Raw genomic sequence first — 26,345 nt, 5'->3', positions numbered from 1 at the left:
TGTGACTCCTCCCTAGCTGAGTGTGTCTTAGAAGTGATAACACACACACACACACAGACACACACACACACACACACGCTAAAGCTGTGCTGGGATGATAACCGCTGCTGCAGCTCAGTCAGAAATGTGATGTCTTGATAAACTTCTCTGAGTGCAAACAAAAAAACAAACAAACTTTGGACTTTATCTGAAAGAAAATAAAATGTCACCAGTCCAGAAGTCGTGTGCGTGTTATGTTCAGAAGTGAATGTGAGGAAAGAATGTCAGATCAAATCAATACATGGTCAGAGAGACACATTTTAACAGCTGACTTCATATCCAGCATGCAGCGGCTGAACGTGCAATATTTCATCATCCAATCAAAGATTCAGATTCTTTGGGATTCTGGATTCAAAGTCTATTTTTTTAATCATGATCTCGTCCAGTCATCTGTGATGCTGGCTCAACTTCTTTCTGCTCCATTTGTCATTCTTCTGAGTTAAAGAGTTAGCATTAGCACTTAGCAGGGAGTGATTTTTGGAAGTTATGAATCTATCTAAAATCTCAGAAGATGAGAATCTTGATTTTTCCCACCTCTACCTAGTAGCCACATATACAACAATACCAGCATGACGGACAGTAATGTGTTCAATAAATCATGAGTTTATCCATCAGACCTGTCGATCTGTGTGTGTAGTTTGGTGTGTTTCTACACTTGAGTGATGGTAGTTGTGTAATGCATTGAGACCTGAAAACAGATTGATTTAAGGACGTGTTTCAATTGGACAAACACAGCTCATAAAAACAGTCTCTTAACTCTTTTCACTCTCAGACTCTGCTAATTGACGGAGCTCATCAAATCACCTCATTGAATTGCTTCTCTATTTGACAAATTTGCTGATTTATATCTTAAAGAGGTCATATTCTGCCCTTTTTGGGGTTTGTATATTTAATCTATGAAAAAAGTGTCTGTTTTCATGTACTGCTCCTCCTTGCTCCCTCTACGCTCTGAGTCCGTCAGCTACGCTCTGCTGAGCCCACACTGTTAGACCCCACGCGGGCCAAGTCTGCTCTGATTGGTCTGCCGATCCGCTCTGTCATTATTGGTCAGTTGCTCAGCACGGTTCTCGGAAATGTCCCGCCTCTTTTACCATGTTGGGAATGCAGCCACTTTGGCTCCGAGGGGAGCATAAACATATGCACCTTAGCTCTACTGTGCTACCGCAGGCTACGGCATATCGTGGGCGTGCTACAGAAGTTAACGGGCGTGCAACATGAGCTGCAGGGCTTGCCACAACGAGCCAATGGGCTTAGATCAGTGATCTCACACTGACAATGACGTCGGACTGACAAATTTTTTATCGAGGGGGGCTAGAACCGAGCGTTACATGCAGCTAATGCTACAGCTAACAGGAGGACGTAGGAGAAGCCGCATTTCTGCAGACTTTTAATTTTTGCACATAGATGTGTCTAAACATGCACAGGACACTTGGAAAACACACTAAAGAGCAGATAAAACCAGAAAAAGCAGAATATGGGACCTTTAAGACAGTAACATCAGAGACAGGTTAAAGGGATACTTCACCCATTTGCATTAATCTTTGTATCATTAGAAACCTGGTAGTATTTTTGAATGGTCGTGCATCCCGCCCTTATTTTCCCCCGAGATGGGAAATCTTTGTATTTCTAAGTCTGAAAAGGAGCTTCCAGTGACGCAAAAATGCCGATTTTTGCGTCACTGGAAGCTGTTGCGGTTAGCGGGGTGAAACTACAACGCTAGTTCCTCATATTTTCGACCACTGAAGCTACAGACCAATCACAGATCAGTGGGCGGGAACTCACTCCCAGAATGGAAACTTAACATTTAAGTATTAACTTAAAGTATTTCTGATTCTGATTCTGAACTAGAGGACCTTAGTGGGAGTGGCCTGCGGTGCTGTGCATTCTGGGATTTGGTGTCTTTCATCCACACGAGCCAAAAAGACACTTTCTGCCTTTTCTCGTCCAAGAAGGCACCAACTTCAAAATGTGTTTCACATTTCTACATGTATGACCCGATGTCAACACAGATTCATGTTTCAACGGGTGAAGTATCCCTTTAAGTCAGTTATCTTTGATGTTAATTAAAAACTACAAATCCCACTGTTGCATCCACCAAAGTGCTCTGTGGATGGAAAGTATCGGAAAGTTCACCCCGACTCCCCCGATGATAACTTCCCCTCCCCTGCAGATGTGAAATCTCCTGAAAATGTCTTAAATGCTTCATAACAAATCCAAAAGGAGTATTTTTTTTAACACATTTTATTGAATATAATCTAAAAAAAAAGTGGGAAAACAGGAAAGTCTAGGAAAACAGGAAAGTCTAATCAATCTTATTCTGTGTGAGCGTGTGACAGCGAGCGGCGAGCCTGAAGGTTAAATCCACACAGTAAGAACAGATGCAGACTCTGTGACAACATCATACAAGCTCCTCTACATATTTATGGTATTTAGACAGTATATGTACAGCGAGCCTCAGGGTCAGCCTATGGGGGGCTTTGAATTCCCACAGTCTCTCTCCTGTGTGTGTGTGTGTGTCTATGTGTGTGTGTGTGTGTGTGTGTCTGTGTCTGTGTGTGTGTGTCTCCGTGTGTGGGATGCATTCAGCCGTTCACCCAAAGAGCTTTTTTAAAAGCGACATCACAAGTTTGGTCATGTGGTACGCTAACAGATCCCTGACAGAGACGATTTGCATAATGAATTCACCACACCGCTTCCTGCCAGAGCCTGCTGGAGATGATGCTCCCCGATAGACCTGTCCTCCGCAGTGTGTGTGTGTGTGTGTGTGTGTGTGTGTGTGTGTGTGTGTGTGTGTGTGTGTGTGTGTGTGTGTGTGTGTGTGTGTGTGTGTGTGTGTGTGTGTGTGTGTGTGTGTGTGTGTGTGTGTGTGTGTGTGTGTGTGTGTGTGTGTGTGTGTGTGTGTGTGTGTGTGTGTGTGTGTGTGTGTGTGTGTGTTAAAGTGTGTGTGTGTTTTAAGAGAGTAGTAGTGCAGCCACACATTTAAGGCTTCAGTGTGGTTAGCTGTGGTGCTAAGTTGTGTCGGCTGTGATGTGAATGAATAAATGATCTTTTAGCGGAAGGTGAATGTGTCTGGAGTAAAGATTTATGAGTGTGTGTGTGTGTGTGTGTGTGGACTCTGCGCTGAGCTCGTACACCTGGCCTCCTGTGTTAGAAGACTTTATTTGTTTGCTTTGCTACTAAACCATCAAAAAGCCAATCAGTTGCCGCAGTGTTGCGTTTTTCTCACTTATTTAAACACTTCCTCTTGTCGTCTTCTTCTGCATTTTGACACAAAAAAAGTCTGAAACTAAACGAGTCCTCTATTTCACCGACCTCTCCCCTCAGAGTTTACATCATACTGAAACTATTTAATGAATTATCTGAGCGGGCTCATGTTTCTCTTTCTGTTCGATTCATTCATTCATTTCTGTGATATTCCCCCCTGAGAGAGTGTGTTTTTAAATGTTTAGAGAAGTCAGGTTTCACACACACATCTGTTCCCACAAGCCTCTTTCCTCACTAAACCACAAAGCCCATCACAGAGCTAATTCATATTTACACAAATGGCTCTAATATCCCCGTCCTGTCATTAACGTGGGGGGCTGTTAAAATGTTAACAATATGGCGTCCGGGGCGTAACTGAGCCAAACGTCTCTCAATAAACACACAAATGACGGCGTGTGACATTTTACACGCTGCGGTCTTTGTGCTCGATTTGGGAAAAAAAATGCATGGTGGGTAATTGTTTGAATTGACTTAGCGTCCACCCTCATGTGTCGGGGGGGTGGGGAAGAATCAGGGCCCTAATTTGCCCACATTAAGTTCGATTAGAATTTTGCTGGCTGAAAACACTCGGACCATTCTTCTTCTTTAACTGTAACATTGATTATCCAAAGTAGAGCTCCGTTTTTAAATGAGGTTTGTGCACAGAGTCGGTGATTGTTTGGAGGAGAAAAAAAAAAAGCAGCCTGCAGAATATGCAAATGACACTTTCATACATGTAAATTCATATTTTTTTTTTCTCCTGCTAGATATGTGCTTGCAGACTTCAGCCAAGGTTTTTTGTGCAGCCTGTGTCTGCAGGAGGAGGAGGAGGAGGGGGGGGGGGGGGGGGGGAGTGCAATAGAGGGGGGAGGAGGGGCGTGTTTTTTGAAGATCTCCTCCCTCAAGGTTAATTATGCACTTATTGTTATGTGGAATTCAGGCGTTCACCTCTACACGTCGGCTGCCTTTGGGGTTGGATGTGAAGAGAAATGGATGATTATTTATATGGGGGAAAAAAAGAGAGGATACAGTATAATGGAACTGCAAGATGGGGGAGGGGAGAAGGCAGAGAGAGAGAGAGAGAGAGAGAGAGAGAGAGAGAGAGAGAGAGAGGGTGAAGTTTGCATGTTTTTGCTCCCGCTGCGCTCTACAAGGCCTCCTGACTGATCTGTAAAAATAGTTTATCTATTTCTGCACAGCTGAGATCAACACAGGTGTGTGTGTGTGTGTGTGTGTGTGTGTGTGTGTGTGTGTGTGTGTGTGTGTGTGTGTGTGTGTGTGTGTGTGTGTGTGTGTGTGTGTGTGTGTGTGTGTGTGTGTGTGTGTGTGTGTGTGTGTGTGTGTGTGTGTGTGTGTGTGTGTGTGTGTGTGTGTGTGTGTGTGTGTGTGTGTGTGTGTGTGTGTGTGTGTGTGTGTGTGTGTGTGTGTGTGTGTGTGTGTGTGTGTGTGTGTGTGTGTGTGTGTGTGTGTGTGTGTGTGTGTGTGTGTGTGTGCGCGCGTGTGCTTTCAAAGTCCAGCAGCAGCAGCAATGAGGAAAGAAAAAAACAGTCTCACAGGACAAACACTATTATTATTAAACAGGCGTAAAAAGGGGGGAGAGCGTCGAGGCCACGTTACCTTCGCAGGAAAAACAATTAGATTTATTTCGCCGGCCAAAATTCCAGCGTCGATGATTTGATTCAAGTCGGAGAAGCAGAGCCGCGAAAAAGGATTTATTGATTTGTTCTCTCATAAGTCAATTATGTATTTAAAAAGTCCTGAGCGAGCTGTCGGCTGTGTTTACTCAGATCTCTGATTTAAAAAAAAAAAAAAAAATTGGGATCGTGATAACAAGACGGTTTTATTTCTGCTACAGTGTGAGGCTGAAATGATTTAGTAAGTAGTGACTTTGTATTATTAAAGGGAAGACGGTGGTTATAGTTCATGTGTGTGAGTGAAGGGTGAAGAATGATGTTTATTTTACAACCTCATCGTCTTCTGCTTTGATTCTACAGCTGCTGCTTATTTGATAGAAACACAGCGTCCATGTGCTCTAATGAAAGAAGGAGCACTCGGTGCAGAAACCCCTCGTCCCATTTCCACCTCTAACATATGCCCAACTCATACCCAAGGCCAACTGCTTCCAAGGCTTCTATGTTTTGCTGTATGCCCGGAGCACGACGCATCAATTCAGCACAGAAAAGATCGAGCGGGGGGGGGGGGGGGGGGAGGGGAGGCAAGACGCCAAAAACAAAACTTCAGAATAAAACACTCCGATGTGAAGGTTCAGAACAACGACTGAATGTGTGTTTGTTGATGTGTTTATGAGGGTTTTTATAGAGTTTTTATACCACATGCATCGTGTTATCTGATGCTTTCTGATAACTGATGGAAGTTTGTGGTTAGTTGCCACGGCAACCGAAACAGCATTGCCACCTTAAATAGTCCCAGGCTCTGTTTTTTTTTTTGCATGCTGTTGACGAGCTTGATTCTACCTGCACTACCACGTGGCTTCACCAGCAGCGCCTGTGGCTCAGTGGTAGAGTCGGTTGTCTCTCAACTAGAAGGTCGAGGGTCCGATTCCCCAGCTCCTGCAGCCACATGATGATGTGTCCAAATACTGATTGACACTGTACATTTACATATAGTTGCAGCCATCAGTGTGTGAATGTGTAGGTGTGACCTGTAAGTCGCCGTGAGTAGTCAGAAAATTAGAAAAGTGTTATATAGAAGCTTTTATAAACAAACGTTCTTTGACTAGAAGCCACTCTCATTATCAGCTGCTGCTGCGTGTTCGAGTGCATGTTCTACAGTTCACTTTCACTTCAGCTTGATGTTAATCACCGCTGCAGGGGACGTCGGATCACACACACACGCTGTAGTCATTCTGTGACTGTGACTCATCTGGCAACAGATCACAGACTCCCAACAAGTGTCTCTGACTTTTACGGTGCCTTTTTTTTTTTTTTTTTTTTCATGTTTGTGACTAACAGGAAAAACACGCAGGACAGTGAAGGCCACGCGGTATCTTGTGTGTAGGAATGTGAGCTCGGAGGGGGGGGGCGAGGGATAAGCGGGAGGGCTTGATATCAGACGGAGGCAAAAGCAAATAAAGGAGTTTGAGAGGCGCTGATGCACTGTGGGAAACAGGAAGTACACACAAACCACAAGTCACCATGCAAATATGATGGAAGACTTATCAGAATGAGAATCAGCTTTATTGGCCACACACACGAGGAATCTGTCTTCAGGAACCGAGCTCTCAATGTACAACAAGAATAACATTCAGTATGAACATAATATAAACAAAAAGACCAAAATATACGAGGCTGAATAAGATAATAGTGCAGTGAATATTAGTATGAAGGCATAGCTCTGCATGTGTTTTTGTAATGGAGGTTAATTAATACAACTCTGCAGGTGCAGCAGCACTAAGTATTTGCGTTGGGCATCACTGTGCTTGGTTGTTTAAAGGCTTTATATGTGATTTTTTGATCCAGCAGATGTCGCCCTTGAGCACCAGCATGAAACCAAAACAACTCGCGCTGCATTGTTGTGTTAGCATGCTAATGCTAGCGATCTTTATTCTGCTCGTATCTTCACACTGCATGTAAATTTACCTGAAATGAGCGTGATCTAGAAACACAGTTAAGCAGTGAGTACAGTATGTTATTCTTCTTTTCTCTAGTCCCTCAATTAAACAACTTTTATACACGAGGGGAGGAGTCAGCCGGCCGTCCGGGCGATGTAAACAAAGTGAAGATAGGACTCTGAAAACTCTGAAAACATCACAGACAGTGGGACTCGGGTGTTACACCCATTGTAGACAGTCATGACTCACAGAGTTATTTTCAGAGGATATACTTGATTTATATATTTAAGTGTGAAAAATCACATATAAAGACTTTAATGTGTTACCTTGTGCTTATATATATATATATATGGCAAATATTGCACATGCACCACAGAGACAAAAGTGTGCTGCCTTTGCATGCATTTATTCTACTCAGGAATCTTGGACACTGTCAGACTTTCTCAGTGTAATATTCAAAAATCTGTTCTCCATGTGCAGTTTATCTTTTCTCCAAAACTTTGTTGTATCGTCTCTCCGGTGTCTCTGACGATATTATTTCCGTCTCATCACCATACTAGCGTTATTTTGAGGATCTGCACAACCAACGTTCAAAACCACTGCAGGGTACGCAAGGCTGGTGTGATGCGTTCAAGTACGCGTAGCTAAAAGAAAGTGTACCCATAGAGTTTGAGCTTAAAGGAAGAACGTGCGACCTTTTGATCCAGTAGATGTCGCCCCTAAGCACCAGCATGAAACCAAAACAAACTGCTAGACTCTAGACTTCAGACTTTATTGTCCCCGCGGGGAAATTCTTTTTCACAAGAACATACATACAAAGAGTAAAACACAAACAGAGTTTAGACAACAGTCAGCAGTTTGTAGAATTACATTCAAATCTTCCAGACAAAGAGAAGAGTCTGTTTTCTTAATGTCTCTCTGAACGAGACATTGTTTCTGTTCTGATCGTCTCTGCTCTCTGCTCTCTAAAGCCCTCCACATTAAAACCTCATTTGTAGCAGCGTGACCTCGGCCTCAACCGTCGTTTTTTGAATTCACGCTCGAAGTTTTACCGCTCTGCAGAGGAAGCTAAAAGTAACCCCGGTAACCTTTTTTTGATGTCTGAAAATCTGAATGAAACGGTTCCTGTTCCCACCTCTGATCTCACACATCTCTGCGCACACACACACACACACACACACACACACACACACACACACACACACACACACACACACACACACACACACACACAGCTCTCTCTCTCTCTCTCTTCTTGCACATTTACATTTAAATGGAAGCGATCATTGCAACATTAATCAGTCGTTCAGTTTGATGTGTTTACTTCTGCAAAAAAAAAAAAATGGCCGGATGTGATGACTTTCTTTCTTTCTTGTCTTTTGAAGAAAGCTTTAAAGAAAAGTCTGATTTGAGATTTTAATCAGAGTGAAGGAGTAATATCTGCAGTGTGAATGAAGCTGGGGAAGCTGCAGAGGTGTTTTAAGAGGAAAAAAACCCACTGAATAATTAAAGTTTCTATCACATTTTAGCACAAAAGATGAACACATTCATTGTTAAAATACTTCAAAATGTTGATTTTTGAAAACAGGTTTTCTATTAGCTTCATTAAAAACTGATAAAAAAAAGTGTTTTTGTGTTTGCTCGTGTATGCATGCTCTGACTCATGCATGCTTTCTCTTCACTTTAATATATTCATCAAGTGTGTGCTCACTTTCATCACGTTGATTTTTAATGTCTTCATTCTTTTTTTTTGTGTCTTTGCAGCCATCAAAGAGAAACACGGCGACTGGACGGACTTCCTGGTTGAGGACCTGACCGGCTCCAGGACGGCCCCCGCCAACCTGCTGGAGGGGGTGAGTGTATTTACTTCCCCTTGAGTCTGACGCCATCGAGGTTCAGGAGCATGTGTTCCTACTAAAAAACCCCAAAAATAATCTGTGTGTTTAAATAAATCAAACGTCTCTCTCTGTCAGCCTCTTCGGGGTAAGAACACGGTGGATCTCATCGTGGACGGTTCGGTCCTGGAGCTTCGGGACGTCTCAGACCCGTTCCTCTTCTGGCCCGTCAGAGTCCTCCAGAACGTCGGCGGGCGGCTCCGCCTGCGCTACGCCGGCCTCTCCGAGGAGCACCGGGCTCAGGACGCCTGGCTCTTCTACCTGGACGTGAGGCTCCGCCCACTGGGCTGGGCTCAGGAGAACCACCTCGCCTTAGAACCGCCCACAGGTGACGATTTCAATCTGCTCACACCTTTTCATTCAGTATCAGCCTGGAGGCGGAGCTTTGATATCCTCAGAGACTTAATGACAAACTGAATGATATTTAATGAGTGAGGTTTTTATTAAAACGTTTATTTAAGATCTTGGCTTCTTACACATCCTGCTGTTATCGTGTTATTTAAGAGCCAACAAGACTCCCCTAACCGTCTCCTTTTATGAAGTGGAAATATGAATCTGTGATATGAGGGCTACAAATGTTTTCACTTTCTTTATTAATTATTCTTTTTATAACCCTCTTGATCCATATCCCAAAAGTTGATCTACATCTTAAAAATGTCTGAAGATAGTAAGTCAAAGGAGATTCTACAGCATGCTTGTTCAGGCCAACCAGCAGTCAGATATCAAACATATGAGATGTTACAGCCCCGGCTCAGGGGAAACAACATAAAGGAGTCAAACACATAAGATCAGCAAAAAAAAAAAAAAAAATCTTTATTCCTAACAAGATTAAAGTCAGAGTGAGGGAGAAATGGTGGCTGAGGCCATGCTTCTGCTCCTGGCTGCAGATTGAGAGAGAAAGGGGGAGGAGCTTGACTCTGCAGCAGATCAGTTGTTTTTTTTTATTGTTGTTTTTCAAATAAATGAAAATGAAACTAATGACGGTTAACAGAAGCTGCTACATTTTGAGTAACACTCCCTTTATGTGTGTTTATCCAGCTCCCGACACACATTCAACAACACTACACCGACTGTCCTACTTTCAAATCACTCATCAAAACTCACCTCTCTAAACAAACCGTTAATGTATGACTGTGATGTATTTTCTGTTTTCTGTAGTTTTAACTTTATTCTTGTTATCTTTATGATGTGTGTGTAATGTTGTAATGTCTGTTAGTCTGTCCTTACTGTGCTGTTCTTTCTGTTTTTTTAACAATTATTTAACAATCAAATGTATTATTATTATTATTATTATTATTATTATTATTATTATAAAAACATCATGTCTCCTCTCCGCAGGCCTCCGGGCTCTGAAGAGCGCCCCCGACTGGCAGCGAGCTCTAGAGGACGCTCAGCTGGACGGACAGAAGGAGCCTCTGCCGCTAGAGGTGTTCAAGGTGAGCCGGACATTCACACACACAACTCTGCTCTTAACGCAGTGTGTGTGTGTGTTTGTGTTTGTTGGTGTGGTGTTGGCACAGTGCCAGACTGCAGGACGACCCGGGTGAGGGGAGCTGTTTAGTTTTCTGTTTTGACCTCTGTGGTGTGTTGTGATGGTGTGATACTAAATCCTCATGCTAATATTTCACTCAGCTCACAAGTTTCTGTTAGAGATAAATCTTAAAGGTCCCATATTCTGCTTTTTCTGGTTTTATATGCTCTTTAGTGTGTTTTCCAAGTGTCCTGTGCATGTTTAGGCACATCTATTTGCAAAAATTCAAAGTCTGCGGAAACGCGGCTTCTCCTACGTCCTCCTGTTAGCTGTAGCATTAGCTGCATGTAACGCTCGGTTCTAGCCCCCCTCGATAAAGATTTGTCAGTGCGGCGTCATTGTCAGTGTGATATCACTGATCTAAGCCCATTGGCTCGTTGTGGCCCTGCAGCTCATGTTGCACGCCCGTTAACTTCTGTAGCACGCCCACGATATGCCGTAGCCTGCGGTAGCACAGTAGTGCTAAGGTGCTAATGTTTATGCTCCCCTCGGACGGAGCCAGTGGCTGCATTCCCAACATGGTAAAAGAGGCGGGACATTTCCGAGAACCGTGCTGAGCAACTGACCAATAACGACAGAGCAGATCGGCAGACCAATCAGAGCAGACTTGGCCCGCGTGGGGTCTAACAGTGTGGGCTCAACAGAGTGTAGCTGACGGACTCAGAGCGGAGAGGGAGCAAGGAGGAGCAGTACATGAAAACAGACACTTTTTAAGAACTTTTAGCTATTGTGAACGTACAAAAGTAGGAACATAGATTAAATATATGAACCCCAAAAAGGGCAGAATATGGGCTCTTTAAATGTGAGGATCGATGGGTGCAGAGCAATCCAGGATTGTTCAGATTGGCTTACTACATTTTTAAACATGGGAGCGAACAACGCGATTCACAAAGTGGATTCCTCAGGTTTGCTCTGCAGGAGAGTGTGTGTGTGTGTGATCTTGAAAATATATCGAATTGTGTTCTAATTATGAGGAAAATTACAAGACTACCTCATTTAAACCGAAGCAAAATATTCACTTTATGAATAGAAGCATTTCATGTTTAATCGTAGACCTGCATGAAGAACAAAATAATAAAATGACACAAATCTGAGGTCACCAAACACGGTGCAAAACTACAAAAAGACTCCAGCGGAGCCAGAAAATCACAATGATAGCCAACAGTGACGGAGCATCTCTAAAACCAGACAAGCTCTCAGCTCCTCTTCATTCTGAGTCAGAATATTTCCTTTTATATTCACAAAGCCCGAAATTGATGTCACACCCTCTGTGTGGCACACCACGTCTTTCCTCAAACATGGACTCAAATCTCCAACATGTGGAAGTGATGCATTTCTAGAAGTGTTTCCTACAACACTGATCAGACTAAAGTTCACACCAAAGAACGCAGACATCAAAGTACAAAACGTCAAAAAAAAAAGGAAATCTTATCACTTATTTTACTCTTTTCATCACCACATCAAGGGATGACTCTTCAGCCACTCCCCCCCCCCCAGCAGGGCTTTCCTGACCCACATTGTGTCGCTGTGTGTGTGTGTGTGTGCGTGCTATCAAAAGTAGAGCACATTTGTCTAACAGCGCTGACTTTACTGTGTCAGGACCACGTGGACCTGCCCAAACACTCCTTTAAGGCGGGGATGAAGCTGGAGATGGTGTCACCGTGGGAGCAGCTTCAGATCTGCCCCGTTTCTGTCACCAAGGTGAGTCACACACAAACACGCTGAGAACCCCCCCCCCCCCCCGAGCAATCCTCAGCCGCGCTTTGAGGTGGTTTTGCTTCTTTTTTCAGTTTTTTTTTTTTTTGACCAAGCAGAACTCCCTCGGGTTGTGTCCCAGTAATGCTGACTCAGCTTTTAATTTTGGCTTTGTATACCTCTATTACAGAGATGACAAATAAAAAATACACATATTGTTTTTGTATTTTTAAAGCTGTGAGATGTAAGGTGTGTTTAATCTTCCATTAAAAATACATAGTGAACTTCAGATCCTCTGTTTTTGAGATTAAGCTGCCAGTATCTGAAAGTTTGTGCAAATATTAACATTCAGTTTTTCATTTATTAGTCCATAGCCTGAAAGTTAGAAAGTGAATCCTAAATTGAAAGATCAAAAGAGAAGCTTTGGATGTATTTATTATAACGGCTGCTATTTTGAAAAATATATATATGTGTGCCAAATTCCCCCAAGATATTTTTTTCTGCAAAACATACTGAATAAGCATCTTCAAAAAAACTTTTATTAGAATTTTAGAGACTAAAACCAGAACCTTCAATTTAAAAGTCACGGACATGAATGCTTTAGTTTCTTGAATATTTTTATGAAATGTTTGAATACTTAACCTTAAATGTAAATATTCAAACATTTCATAAAAATATTCAGTCAGTTCAAAAAGTCATAAGTTTCAAGATTTTATAGAATTTAAAACATAGTTTGAATGATATTCATGAAGTGGGGAGACATGCAGAGCACCAATAAGAGAAAGAAAGGCTGAGATCTTAAGAAACAGAGGATACTACATTTCCCATCATGCATCTCTTTAGCATCTAAATGACTTTAGAATCATGCTTTTCCTCGTAAACTAATAAAGTAAAGAATTGAATGCTTTGTATTTCTTTGATCTAAAGGTGGATCATGATGTTTTGCTTTTCCCCTCCTCAGGTGTACAACGAGATCTACTTCCAGGTCACTCTGGACGACCTCTCAGCTGATGCTAAACCTCGCTCTGTGGTGTGTCACTCCGACTCACCGGGCATCCTGCCGGTCCAGTGGTGTCTGAAGAACGGCGTGTGCCTGGAGCGGCCGCGCGGCTCCGAGGGTCAGGACTTCGACTGGGCCGACTACCTGAAGCAGAGCGGGACGGAGGCGGCCACTGACGCCTGCTTCCCCGATGTAAGAGGAGAGAAAGTTCACTGTCTGACACTTCCTGTTTCAAATGTAAACTGAACAGTCTGAATCAAATTTAAAAACTTTTTTTTTTCCTCATTGTGAGAATTAAATCTTTAAAATCCTGTTGTTACACTTTGAGTCTGAGCCTCCTTCAGGTGTGAATATCTTATACTCTGAGTCCTGCTTTAGGTCATCTCGGCTAGAACATTGTTCTAACTTTTCCTCCCTCTCTCTCCTCTACGCTTCTCCTCCTGTGTGTGTGTGTGTGTGTGTGTGTGTGTGTGTGTGTGTGTGTGTGTGTGTGTGTGTGTGTGTGTGTGTGTGTGTGTGTGTGTGTGTGTGTGTGTGTGTGTGTGTGTGTGTGTGTGTGTGTGTGTGTGTGTGTGTGTGTGTGTGTGTGTGTGTGTGTGTGTGTGTGTGTGTGTGTGTGTGTGTGTGTGTGTGTGTGTGTGTGTGTGTGTGTGTGTGTGTGTGTATTCAGACTTGGCAGAACAGAGGCTTTGCCAAGGACATGTGGCTCGAGGCAGTGAACCCTCACCGGCCCGCGGAGGTGTGTGTGGCTCAGATCACACAGGTCAGAGGACGCCTGCTGTGGCTCCGACTGGAAGGTACAGACGTGTGTGTACGTGTGTGTGTGTGTGTGTGTGTGTGGTGAAGAGCGTGTGTGTTTTTTTTGGGCACAGAATGGATTAAGTGTTGGAGGATAACATAGGACTCCTGCTGTTTCTCTGGAGAAACAGTGTGTGTGTGTGAGTATTAGTGTGTGTGTGTGTGTGTGTGTGGGACCGCTCCCTCACCCCTCCTCCACTCTCTCTCTCTCTCTCTCTCTCTCTTCGCTGTCTACCTGTCTCCAGGTGTGGCCAAGCCGCTGTCAGAGTGCATCGTAGACGTCGAGTCCATGGACATCTTCCCTGTCGGCTGGTGTGAGGCAAACACTTACCCTCTGACCCCTCCTCTCAAACCTGTCTGTATGTACACACACACACACACACACACACACACACACACACACACACACACACACACAGAGTAAACACAGTATTTATCTTGGGAGTGACAGCTGAATACAAACTCTGTTTTTTGTTCTGCAGGCCAGAAGCAGAAGAAGATAGCGGTGGTGCAGCCAGAGAAACAGTAAGAGACATATTCATCTATCAGAAGAGTGTGTGTCGACTTTTTTATGTTGACACTCAAGCTACAGGGCCGCCGTTTTTATTGACCAACCCAGAAGATCATTTGGAGAGGCTTTTTAACAACTACAAAAAATAACCAGCAGACCATTCAATATCAGACCAATCATTAGTTGACTAGTATGGAACCATTAATGGAAACAAAATGGACTTTAAATATATATATATATATATATATATATATATATATATATATATATATTGCAATTGGATGATTCTGAACCTTTGATTCATTATTATGATTCATTGTTATGATTAATTTCAATAATATTCGGTCAGAGTTTGATTGATTTGAAGTTTGTTTAAATGTATTTATCTGTGTATGAACATTAAAGTCTTTATATGTGATTTTTCACACTTAAATGTAGAAATCAAGTATATCCTCTGAAAATAACTCTGTGAGTCATGACTGTCTACAATGGGTGTAACACCCGAGTCCCACTGTCTGTGATGTTTTCAGAGTCCTATCTTCACTTTGTTTACATCGCCCGGACGGCCGGCTGACTCCTCCCCTCGTGTATAAAAGTTGTTTAATTGAGGGACTAGAGAAAAGAAGAATAACATACTGTACTCACTGCTTAACTGTGTTTCTAGATCACGCTCATTTCAGGTAAATTTACATGCAGTGTGAAGATACGAGCAGAATAAAGATCGCTAGCATTAGCATGCTAACACAACAATGCAGCGCGAGTTGTTTTGGTTTCATGCTGGTGCTCAAGGGCGACATCTGCTGGATCAAAAAAAATCACATATAAAGTCTTTAAACATTCAGTCAAACCGCTCCTAAACGTTTGTGTTCTGAGTGTTGAATCACAGTTAGGTGGAGATTTAAACTGAAATATCGCCCACATGTATCCATCAGTCCATCAGTCTCTGTAAACCAACCACAGCCGCTTCACTTCAGCACGTTTAAAAAAATCGTTTTCTTTCTACCTTTGAGGCAAGAAGGCTCAGTGAACCTTCCTCCAGAAACCCCTCCAGGCTCCCCCCCCCCCCCCCCCCGTCACTCTGAACACATTCATTGAAACAGATGTTTTTTTTAGAGCAGAAATTGCTTTCCCGCGGCACCGATCGATTTTGTTGACGAATGACACGTTGCACCGCCATTGGCTGTGCGAGCGCAGTCCCCCCCCCCCAGGAAAGGGGGCGGTCACAGAGCGGGAGAAATATGAGGTGTTCAGCTGTACTCTGTCTTAACCGCGAACTCCATCTCTCACCTTCAGGGGGCGATCCTTTTTTTTATCAATAACACCCCTGCTGCTTTCCCAACCCTCGTGCCTCTAAATCTGACAGAATCTGGAGCCGCCGTGGTGAAGATTGATCGTTTTAAATGAGCGATCGTTTGCTTGCTCTGTTGTTTCCTGCCTGATTACATCAGTCGGGATCATTTCATTGATTACATTGAGTGTGTGTGTTTTTTTTCCCACTCTGCAGGTTGGCTCCATCGCAGCCGGTGGAGATGATTCCTGTCAGCCCCTGCCAGCCCGTCGCCGTGGATCCAGGTAATCAAGAGCTGCGCCGCACGTTATTTATCCGCAGTAATTAATGCTAATGAGCTGCTGTGACGAGAGCGCAGAGAAACCCCCCCGCTGCACTCCGAAACAGAAACACCAACCGGCTGTAGTTTGTGTTTTTTTTTTTTTTATCTTACATGCAAGATTAGATTCCAACCGGAGTATGCAACCTTTCTGGCTTTGTTTGTCTTTCAAAGTATTTAAATGAAGGTGCACAGAAGGAAACTCTTCATGATGTATTTTACAAATGATCAACACACGTGAGAAAGGTTAAACTGCTGAGTTCTTCTTCTTACAATCTGCATCAAATCAATACTAGATTTTAAACTAAACCATGTTGAGCGCCTAAAGTGTAGCACCTTTACAAACAGGAGTTTACAAAGTGCTCTGACAAACAAGCCGGCTCTCCTTCAGAAGTTTTTTTTTGTTTGTTTTTTTGAAGTTTTATTTTTGGGTGTTTTGTTCCTTTATTTAGAGATAGGACGGAGGAGATAGTTCTGAAAAGCTTCAGCGTCAGTGTGTCGTCTACATGCAGGTGATGAGAGTGATGCTGGTATCTCAGTCGGGTAAAAGTCATGCTGGTGACAGAGGCGTGTTGTGTAGGCGCTCGGTTTGATTCAACAGATGATTAAAGAACACAAACAGACGCCAAAACAAGACTCGGCTTGTTTTCTTTTTTACTCCAGCTGCTGATTCTCACTTCAGTTTCAGAGAAGCTGTAAAAACACACAGAGTTTGTTATTGAAGGAAATCTTCATCTTTCACTAAAGACCTGAAAGTCGAGCCCGGCTGCTCATCATGAGCCTGGATTTGCACAAGTTTTCTGCCTCTTAAAAGGACGTTCATTTTTGCCACTGTAACTTTTGCTAAATGTTGCTAAATCATCATCATCATCAGTAATCATTTTTTTTATTTCGGTCACAACAAAAAACAAAAACATCTTGACCGAAAAGGTGTAGGCTGAAGCTTTAGCTCATTACACCTACCCTTGTTACAAATCTTATTATTTAAGACACGACTAGTTTGGTTACAAAAACAAAAACATATCAGAACAAAATTTGTTCGAAGAATTTCTTTCAAAACAAAAACAAATGAAACAAACAAAAAACAAAACAGAAGTCACACTCACAAAAAATAATCAACCCGACCTTTTATATTTGTTAAACACCATTTTTTAAAAAACTAAAATTTTAATCTGGAAAGTGAAGTACACATTCTTGTATTCCACAAATTAACACCTTTTACCGAAATACACCTGTTCTTTATGTTTGTCCTTACCTTTGTGTTTTTATACACACCTATTCCCCTTAGTTCATACCGGCTCTCTCTAGTTTAAATGTTGCTAAATGCTACGCTCCTGATGGATTAACGCTGGGTCTGTTTCCTGCTCTTTTGTAAAGTGTCTCAAGATAACAATTGTTATGAATTGGCGCTTTACCGTAATGACTGATTGATTGAAACTGCCCTCAGACTTGACTGCAGCTGCTCTGGAGGTGGGACAGTACATGTAAACAAAGAACAAATGATTCTTTCTTGTAACCATGGTGATGGTAGGCTCTCATTTCAGAGATTTATTGCAATTTAGGTCTAAATTATATTAAAAGGTAGAGTCAGTTTTTTATTATAAATGTTGTGAAGAAGCTTTTAAACACAGAAAACACCGAGGCAATCACTAAAGTAAAAAAAATAAAATAGTCTAAATGTTTCCTGCGTCTTTAGGGGGAATAAAAACATAACATTGACATTTTCAGATGGTTATCACTTTGACCTTTCTCCTGGTACTTCATCATGTTTTTGTGGGTCTCCAGTCCAATATTTTGATGAGAATAAATATCTACTGATTAAATCAAAAGCCTAAATAAAACAGAAACCGGTCCTGCTATAAATCATGACTGTTAAAGCCCATGCAAAGTTATGTGCAAATTTTTCTGGATGATTTTCAGCAGCCATAGCAACCCTGGCAGATTACTTCCCCCTTCCTGTTTGTGTTGCATTTGTATGTAAACAACATGTAGCATACGAGCACAAAGAGAGCAGTGGGCTAAGCGATGTTTCCAGGAGACCCTTTGCCCTTTTTTTTTTTTATCCCAAAGTTCCTGTTTTTAAAAAACCTCCCACTCGCTCATGCATATTCATCACCTCCCGCCTAATTACTATTCAGCCGGCGCCGTGCAGCTCCAGGTGCCGGCGATATTCTGGGGCTGCAGCGAGGGCGGAGAGCAGCATGGAGGAGTCGACCTTATTTTATCTCGGGGGGGGGGGGGGGGGGGGTTTCACATGGACAGGATGAGCCCTCGTTGACTCTGATTTCACCTCTGCTGTGAAATGTTAAGAGTCACAAACTGCTGATATGAAACAATAAGAACATTTAAATAAAGGCCGCTAAAGAGGACAAAGAGAGCATTGTTAAAGACGCTGGAAATCTATTTTATTTTTTATTTCTCTCACAGCGATCGATTACGACATTAAACCCATTACGAGATTATTTTTGCATTAATCACTGCTATCATTTTTTTAGTTTTTCTAAGAGCTCTTCTAACTTGAAATGATCGTTTTAGGAGAATTGAATCACATTTTAAAAACGCCATTGACTGCATATCAACATGGATGAAGCCTGAGTGACATCACACATTGGTTTCTGAATGGCTGTTTGGAAGCTCATTCATGGAAATGCTGACTCATGAATCATTCGTTAAGCCGAACGACTGACAAAGAGCTCGAGCAACGCGGCCACAGGAAGTCAGATCAGTCACGCCCCTTATTATGCAGAACTCAGATCCTTGATATCCTCGACCTTTTAGACAGTCTGTCTTTACTGAAATTAAGTTTTACTTCATTCTTTACATCCCAAAGAAAACACTTTAAAGCTGAAACTAAATTGGATCATTGTAGGATCTTGTATAAATTTCTGTTGATTGTATGAAGGGTGAAGATCAAGAAAGTTACAGCAGATATGAATTTGTTGAATATTTCTCTTGTTTTTCAAAGTGGTGATTACAACCGTCCGCCATGTGAACACGTGCTGTGTTTGTTGACGATCCTTGTTTCTGGTCTTTTCTGTCCCCCAGGCTCGGCTAACGGCAGATACTGCTGCTCCAAGATCTATGTGAACCACCGCTGTTTCTCAGGACCCTACCTCAACAAGGGACGCATCGCAGAGCTGCCGCAGGCCGTCGGACCCGGAAAATGCACGCTGGTCCTCAAAGAGGTGGGCTGTAGGAGGGGGGAGGGGAGGGGGGAGAGAGAGAAGAGCAGGTTTAATCAAAGAGTTCCTCACGTTCAAAGGGGGAGAGGAGGGGCGACACAGATTGAGGGATGGAGGAGGTGAACGAGGGAGGGGGAGACAGCGATGTCTTGTTAACCACCTGCAGTGTCCCAGCAGAGCTTCTGTTTTAATGTGAGGAGCTGTCAGTCAAGTGTGTTTATACACACACACACACACACACACACACACACACACACACACACACACACACACACACACACACACACACACACACACACACACACACACACACACACACACATCGCTCAGCAAAACAGACTCTTAATTTCTCCAGAGACTCTTTATGTGTGCACATGTTTGTGCACTTTCTGTACGAGTATGTCCACAAAATGTTTGTTTTTTGTGTTTTATTCCTTCAGGTTTGGGCTTTTTTTCAGTTCAACTTAAGACTTTATTTATTTACCTGTTTTTCTAATCTTTGCTCTCTTTCTGCCTCCAGCTGCTGAGCATGCTGATTAACGCCGCCTACAAGCCCGGACGAGTCCTGAAGGAGCTGCAGGAGCTGGAGGATCCGAGCTGGGACTGTCAGGAGGAGACCCTCAAAGCCAAGTGAGGAAACCAGACCACAAAGTGCAGGAGGTTGATCAACAAAAGTGGCTGGAAGAGATCTTCATTTTTGCTTTAAATTAATTTAATCATCCTGTTATTAACTTTTAAAACGTCCATAAAGACCTATGTATCACATAGTTAGATACATTGTTTTGGATCTGGATTTCCAGATGCTTTAAACCCCGGTCACACATAAGAGCCTCTCTGTCCCTGCGAGTCCTTTCTGCAGCCCCTCCATTGAATTTTTGATGTGATTTTTTTTTTTTTTTTTTTTTTTGCAGCAGCAGCAGCAGTGGTTTATTTGAGGTCCACATTTTCTTCCACTGCCAGCTGCACGCAGAGCCCAAAATTATTCCACAGCTCCAGGCTGCATGCTCCGTGTTTTCTAATCAAAAACGGCCCCTATTTTTTTTTTTCCTTTCTGCAGCGAGGAAGAATGAGCCAGTCAGGGGGTTTGTAGTGAGTCACCTGCACGGCCGTCGCAGTCATGCGTGAATGTTTGGAGAACTTAACAAAGGAGTTACTCTTCACTTTCTGCTGCATTCACCGCCCAGCGAGCAGAGTCAGGACTGACTGTGTGTCTGACATTTACACATGTTGACATTAAGAACCAGGCACTTAGAGAGGGTTTTTGTTTGTTTGTTTTTTTAGTCTTTTTTTTTTCAGGGGAGCTTTTTGCCTTACTAGATCGGAGAGTGGAAAATGTAGGAAATTGTGGAGGGAGAGAGTGGGGAATGAAAATGAGGAAAAGGAGTCACAGGTCAGACTTGAACCCGGGCTGCACGCTTGGAGGACTATAGCCTCCGTACATGGGGAGCGACCGAACCGATAGACCATCTGCGCCTCACTTTTAAGAGTTAAAATGTGTATTTTTCCTCGACTGAGCGGATACTAAAACAAGCATAATTTTTTAAATGATAAATAAATAAATGTGTTTTCTAGGACCAAATCTTACTCAGAGTTTAGCAGAAAGTTATAAGACTGGCTGTGCAGCAGACACACCACACTGCAGGATTGCCCGCAGATCAGCTCACCTCTCCCGACCTTCAACATTAAATGGAAGATTACAGATTTTGATCCCGCGCAACACTTCACCTTCCCCTCCAACGCGATCTGAATCCCCTCCAGCTCTCTTTAAAACGGCCCATTTTCACATCGTTACTCCGCGGGCAATCATCGTTCAGCGTCAAGTGCCGTGATAGATTACACACACTTTAATTATGCATCGATCTCATAAATAAAAGTGGGCTGACAATGTCAAACGTCTCCCCCTTGCTCTCTTCCTCGTTTCTGTCAGATATAAAGGGAAAACCTATCGCTCCACCATCCGGATCGTCCGCCTCGCAGACCAGATCGCGGACTTCTGCCGCAAGGTGTGTGTGAAGCTGCAGTGCTGCCCGAACCTCTTCAGCCCCGCCCTCGTCACCGACAAGTGCCCCGAGAACTGCTCCGTCCAGACCAAAACCAAATACAGTGAGTGTGTGTGTGTCATTAAAACGCATCGCTTCCTGCACCACAGCTATGAGGAGCAGATGAATCAAAGCTCTTGAGGGCGGCTGCGGAGAGTGTGTAATTTTCTCTGATGACTAGGTGAAGTTTTTGCATTGTTTTTCAAACATCTTAATGTGCGTCTGCAGCGTATTACTACGGCAAGAAGAGGAAGCTGTCCAAGCCGGCGGGCGGAGAGGAGGTGACGGAGGGGGAGCTGGCCAAGCCGACGCGCCGCAGGAAGAAGAGGAAAGCGATCTTTGTGCAGAAGAAGAGACGCTCGTCCACCGTGGATTACACTCCCGCCGGCTCACCGCAGGTTGGACTTCACTGCATCTACACCGAGTCCACCTTGTGTCTCGTCTTCCAGCTCACACAAAACAGCCAGATACTGAATTTACTAGATTAAAATCAACAGATATGATGAGCTACACGGAGAGAAAATGTAGCTCATCTAATTTTTAAACATTTGACTAACTTGGCTTTTGAAGGAACAAACGTTTCTGACTCCTCCTCCTCTCTTTGCTCTGAGTGGAAACTTAAAACTCAGAGGACAACATGAGTCCAAGCTGACGTCAATAAAAAGGAACTGAAGACTTGTCCCTCCTTTGTTTCTGCCCAGCTCAAATATCTCCTCCTGGGGGGATTCTAATGGTGCTAAAGAGGTGGTCCAGTTTAACCACTGTTCAGCCTCACATGTGGGAGAAGGTTAAATTCAATATTCTCCAAATTGCCAAAAGTTCAGCCGATTCATTATTTTTATTCACTGCCTAAAACCTGGTGTGGAAGTCGGCGCCATTTCTTACAAGAATCCTCAAACTGATGTTTTTCTATCAGGTGTAAGAAGTCTGTAATCCCCGATCCAACGTGAGCTCCTCACCTCTCTCACTCCCAGCTTTTCTTCTTCTTCTTCCTTTCAGGACAGCGACGAAGGCGAGGAGGACGAGGAGATGGCGTTGCAGTCGGGCAGTGAAGGCACCAGCTCGGAGCCTCGGGAGGACCACACGGACGCCTCCTCGGTGGAGGTGACGAGCAGCCGACCTCGCCGTGCCGCGACGCTGCGCCGATCGTTCAGCATCGGGAACACGACGAGCGGCCAGGAGGCCCCCGAGGGCCGCAGGAGGTCGACGCGCTCGCTGTCCGCCTACAACCAGGACAACAAATATCAGCCGGCTACAGGACAAGACGTTCAGGTACATACAAACAGAATAGAATAGAATTACTTTATTGATCCCAAACTGGGAAATTGTGGCGTTACAGCAGCAGGTTATCCAAACACAATATGAGTAAAAAACACAATGTTAGCAAATCTAAACATAATATAATATTAAATACAAAGTAAATAAGCACTAAAAATATCAAAACTAAGAATGTGAATATATACAACCAGGATTTAACTAAACATTACTAGTCTTAAATATGAAAGATTAAATGTAAATGTGTTAAAACAGAGTAGTAAATGGACAGTATTGACATAAGTTAAAGTGCATGAGTGTAGACATATTATAAGCAGAAACTATTCAATATAACGGCGAGTAGACAGACAAATGAAGTGAACATGAGTGCAGGGATAATTTGTAAATGTAACATGTGCAGAACAGATGACAGTATGGAGAGACAGATATTATCATGATGACAGTTCTCTGCTCTCATGAGGTGAGCTGTTGTACAGAGTTATGGCCTTCGGTAAGAAAGATTTCTTGTATCTGTCCTTGTGACAGCGGCGTTGTATCAGTCTGTTGGAGAAACAGAGAGAAGCAGGTGTTAGTTTTTATTTATTATTATTTAAGAGTTGCCATAAAGCTCAAGGATTTGAAAAAAAACATTTTGGTCATTTGAAAGTGTTAGCATTAGCATCTCCTCAACACAAACTGGAGGAATCGGAAATGAACGTTGATCTTTGCACGTTTGTAGCTGCACAGTTAAAAAAAAAAGTTGTTGCTCCCTATCCCTCTTCCTGCATCTTATCCCATCTCTCCCCCTATCCCCTTCCAAGTCCAGCGCAGTGTCTCGAGATAACACTTGTTATGAGTTGACGCTATACAAATAAAAATTGATTGATTGGTTGTTCATGGGTATTAAGATGAATGCCTGAACAACCTGGGCAGTTATTAAATTATTTGTGTTTGTACAACAGTTATTACATTAAATCCATTCCACATGAAAATGAACAGCAGGGTACGCTTCAACTGAGAAAGATAAAGTGGATTAAATCAGTGTAGGGATTAAGTGATAGAGGCGGACAGCTGTTTGTGATTATGTAATTTACAGTGCATCTTTCATGTTGTGTGTGTGTGTGTGTGTGTGTGTGTGTGTGTGTGTGTGTGTGTGTGTGTGTGTGTGTGTGTGTGTGTGTGTGTGTGTGTGTGTGTGTGTGTGTGTGTCAGGTGGAGGAGGAGGAGGAGGGTCAGCTGGTTTTGGACAGAAATCCTCTGGAGTGGAGCGTAGACGAGGTCGTTCAGTTCATCAACTCTACCGACTGTGCTTCTCTGGCAAACATCTTCCAGGAACAGGTACACACACACACACACACACACACACACACACACACACACACACACACTCACTCTAAAGGAGTCTGAATACGTTTGAAGAACTCCTCTCTCTTCATCGTTTTGTGTCTTCTGTGCAGGACATTGACGGTCAGGCGCTGCTGCTGCTGACTCTGCCCACCGTTCAGGAGTGTATGGACCTGAAGCTCGGCCCCGCCATCAAGCTGTGTCACCAGATAGAGCGCGTCAAGGTGGCGTTTTACAGACAGTACGCCAACTGATCGTACAGCGCCGCAGACGGACCTGCTCGGATTTACTGAATATGGTGGACGTGCGCGACTGGGAACGGTTGGATTTGGCGCCTCCTGGTGGAACCTTTTTGGAACGTTTTTTTCAACTTGGCAAACAGAAGGATTATTTTTTTGGAGCAGTTGCATAAAACACACAAAATGGAGTTACAGGAGGAGAAGCTGGAGGATTCAGTTCTGGATTATTGTCGGAGTAAAATGTGACGCAGACTTCGCCCGCTCTCGACACACTGGTTGAACAAAACGCATCGGAGTGGATCCACGTGCTGTGAAGACGTTCTCCTGAAAAGCCGAGGACTCGTTTCTGAAGACATTTCTTGCTTTTTATTTCCATTTTATTTGTGACAGAGGAGCTTTAAAGCGTTTTAAGTTAAAGATCATTATTGACCTTTTGAGAGTATTTCCCCCTTTCTGTGATATGATTGGTCCTGAAAAGATCTATTCACCAATATTTAACCAACCAAGAAGTAATATATTTGGAATATTTATTGTTATCCTAATTTATGCGGAGGTCTCTCTATTTGAATGAAGATGAATTGAAGTTATATTAATTTAAAATGAATGAAACAAACTCCTTAAACATCTCACAAACAGAAACCAGGATGTGAGTTTATTTAGATTTCACTTTGTGTTCACAGAGGTCAAATAAAGAAAGTATCCCAGGTGATGTCGGGGGTTTGTGACGGCCCTCTGAAATCCTCTGAACCCCCCCCCCCCCCCCGTGATGCTCACGTCTCGTCGTTACAATCACACAAAACAATCATGTAAGCTATTCTGTGTCCATCTATGCAAATGCGTGGCAGATATTTTTGATAAGTAAGAAAATAAATTTCTATTGATTTGTATCCGTTTGTGGTGACGTTTCTTTACAGTAGGTCCATGTGAGGTCATCATCTAAATGTCAGATTCTGGTTATTTTATGGACCGGGCAACATGTCGATCAATCAAGACTAAAAACTAAAAGACCCCTAGTAAAGAACCATGGATGTCAGCCTGAATGAGCATACTCAAGAAACAACTTTACACTGTAAAACAATCAGTCCTGGAAACTTTATTTATGGTCAATACTCAAAATCGTTCTTGGTTCTAAGACCGGTCTTTTTTATTTACAGGGACGGGACGGCCTTAAGTATAAAAGCTGTTTCAGTCAAGGACTAGACCAGTGTTTCCCAAAGTGTGGGCCGTGGCCCCCTGTTGGGTCCTGTGGGTACTGCAGGTGGGCCGCGAAAAGCCTTCAACCAAGTATAAAAATAAAAGAAATGTCACAACAATGATGATTCACCATGAGTCAACCCTTTAAGTGATTAGTAAGGCGTGTCAGGACTATTCATGGACATAATGTTTAGTAAACTTTCCTGTCTCTCTTGCCATAATATCATGTTGTAATGTCCAATAATTGACTGGAACTGAAAGTGAGAGCTGTAGTCATAACTTTTATTTTATAACGGGCCCCGGAGTTATTTTGTATTTCAAAGTGGGCCGCGGCAGTCTAAAGTTTGGGAAAGGCTGCACTAGAGAAAAGAAGAACATACTCACTGATTATTTGGATGTCAGGCAAGTGTCTTTAGACCACGCTCATTCTGTCAGTTTATCAGATACGAGTTAACCAAAGTGCATTAGCATGCTAACACAACAATGCAAGACACAGGTGATTGCAGCTCGAGCCAAAGGTCAATTTTGTCAACTGCTTGATGCTTAATTCTGGTGCATTCTTATTGAAAACTCCTTCATGGGAACACGAGTGGAGAGGGGGTTGGAGGTGTGTCACTGGAGGAGAGCGGAGGCTTCAGAACAGAGGAGGCGTGGCCAAACAGCAGTTTTGGTTGTTTTGGTTTAATGCTGGTGCTCAAGGGCGACATCTACTGGATCAAAAAGTCTTACACTCTTCCTTTAATCTGCATATTTCTATTGAGGAGAATATTTAGAACACAAGAAGGATTTTAAAGTGGATTGAGGAAAGAAACAGAAGTTTGTCTGACTCATTAAAACCAAACCATCAGCTACAAAAACAATTTAAAGTTTTAAACTAAGATACAAAAAGATAATTAAAAAAAGCTATGAAACATTCATGCCTTAAAGTGTTGATCAACATCCAGTTTAAACCAGTAACATTGATTATGGGAAACTAGATCTGATCTGAGCTGTGGCTGAGAAAGAAGAGGTGTGAAACTACTTCACTTTTCACATTTTGCATCATTGGCACGTACAACATTTTAAAAAACAAAATGAGCACACTTCTTTGTTGGTGGTAACAGCACCTCCATTTTTAAGCAAACAACCTGAACAACAAAAATCATTTTAAAAAATCCAGAGAGCTCCTTGTAGCTGAAGACACAGCTGTGATAAAAGAAGACT

General features: G+C 42.9%; 1 protein-coding gene across 3 annotated transcripts in view; it reads left to right on the top strand.

Moving 5' to 3' along the window:
• Positions 1-24,835, top strand: part of sfmbt2 (Scm like with four mbt domains 2) — a 44,801-nt gene extending 19,966 nt beyond the window's left edge. For all 3 annotated transcript variants that reach the window (XM_061029649.1, XM_061029647.1, XM_061029648.1), the window contains 16 exons: positions 8,618-8,706; positions 8,827-9,076; positions 10,087-10,184; positions 11,879-11,980; positions 12,936-13,166; positions 13,645-13,771; positions 14,018-14,131; positions 14,255-14,297; positions 15,788-15,855; positions 18,936-19,075; positions 19,593-19,702; positions 21,000-21,175; positions 21,340-21,509; positions 22,111-22,383; positions 23,578-23,703; positions 23,823-24,835. In XM_061029649.1, coding sequence (XP_060885632.1) covers positions 8,618-8,706; positions 8,827-9,076; positions 10,087-10,184; positions 11,879-11,980; positions 12,936-13,166; positions 13,645-13,771; positions 14,018-14,131; positions 14,255-14,297; positions 15,788-15,855; positions 18,936-19,075; positions 19,593-19,702; positions 21,000-21,175; positions 21,340-21,509; positions 22,111-22,383; positions 23,578-23,703; positions 23,823-23,963 — 2,258 coding nt within the window. In that variant the 3' untranslated portion in view covers positions 23,964-24,835. The remainder of the gene's footprint in view (positions 1-8,617; positions 8,707-8,826; positions 9,077-10,086; positions 10,185-11,878; positions 11,981-12,935; positions 13,167-13,644; positions 13,772-14,017; positions 14,132-14,254; positions 14,298-15,787; positions 15,856-18,935; positions 19,076-19,592; positions 19,703-20,999; positions 21,176-21,339; positions 21,510-22,110; positions 22,384-23,577; positions 23,704-23,822) is intronic.
• Positions 24,836-26,345: the final 1,510 nt, after the last annotated feature.

Source organism: Labrus mixtus, chromosome 22, assembly GCF_963584025.1.
Source record: "Labrus mixtus chromosome 22, fLabMix1.1, whole genome shotgun sequence".
Taxonomy (NCBI): Eukaryota; Metazoa; Chordata; class Actinopteri; order Labriformes; family Labridae; genus Labrus; species Labrus mixtus.
This window is presented reverse-complemented; position numbering and strand designations above follow the sequence as displayed.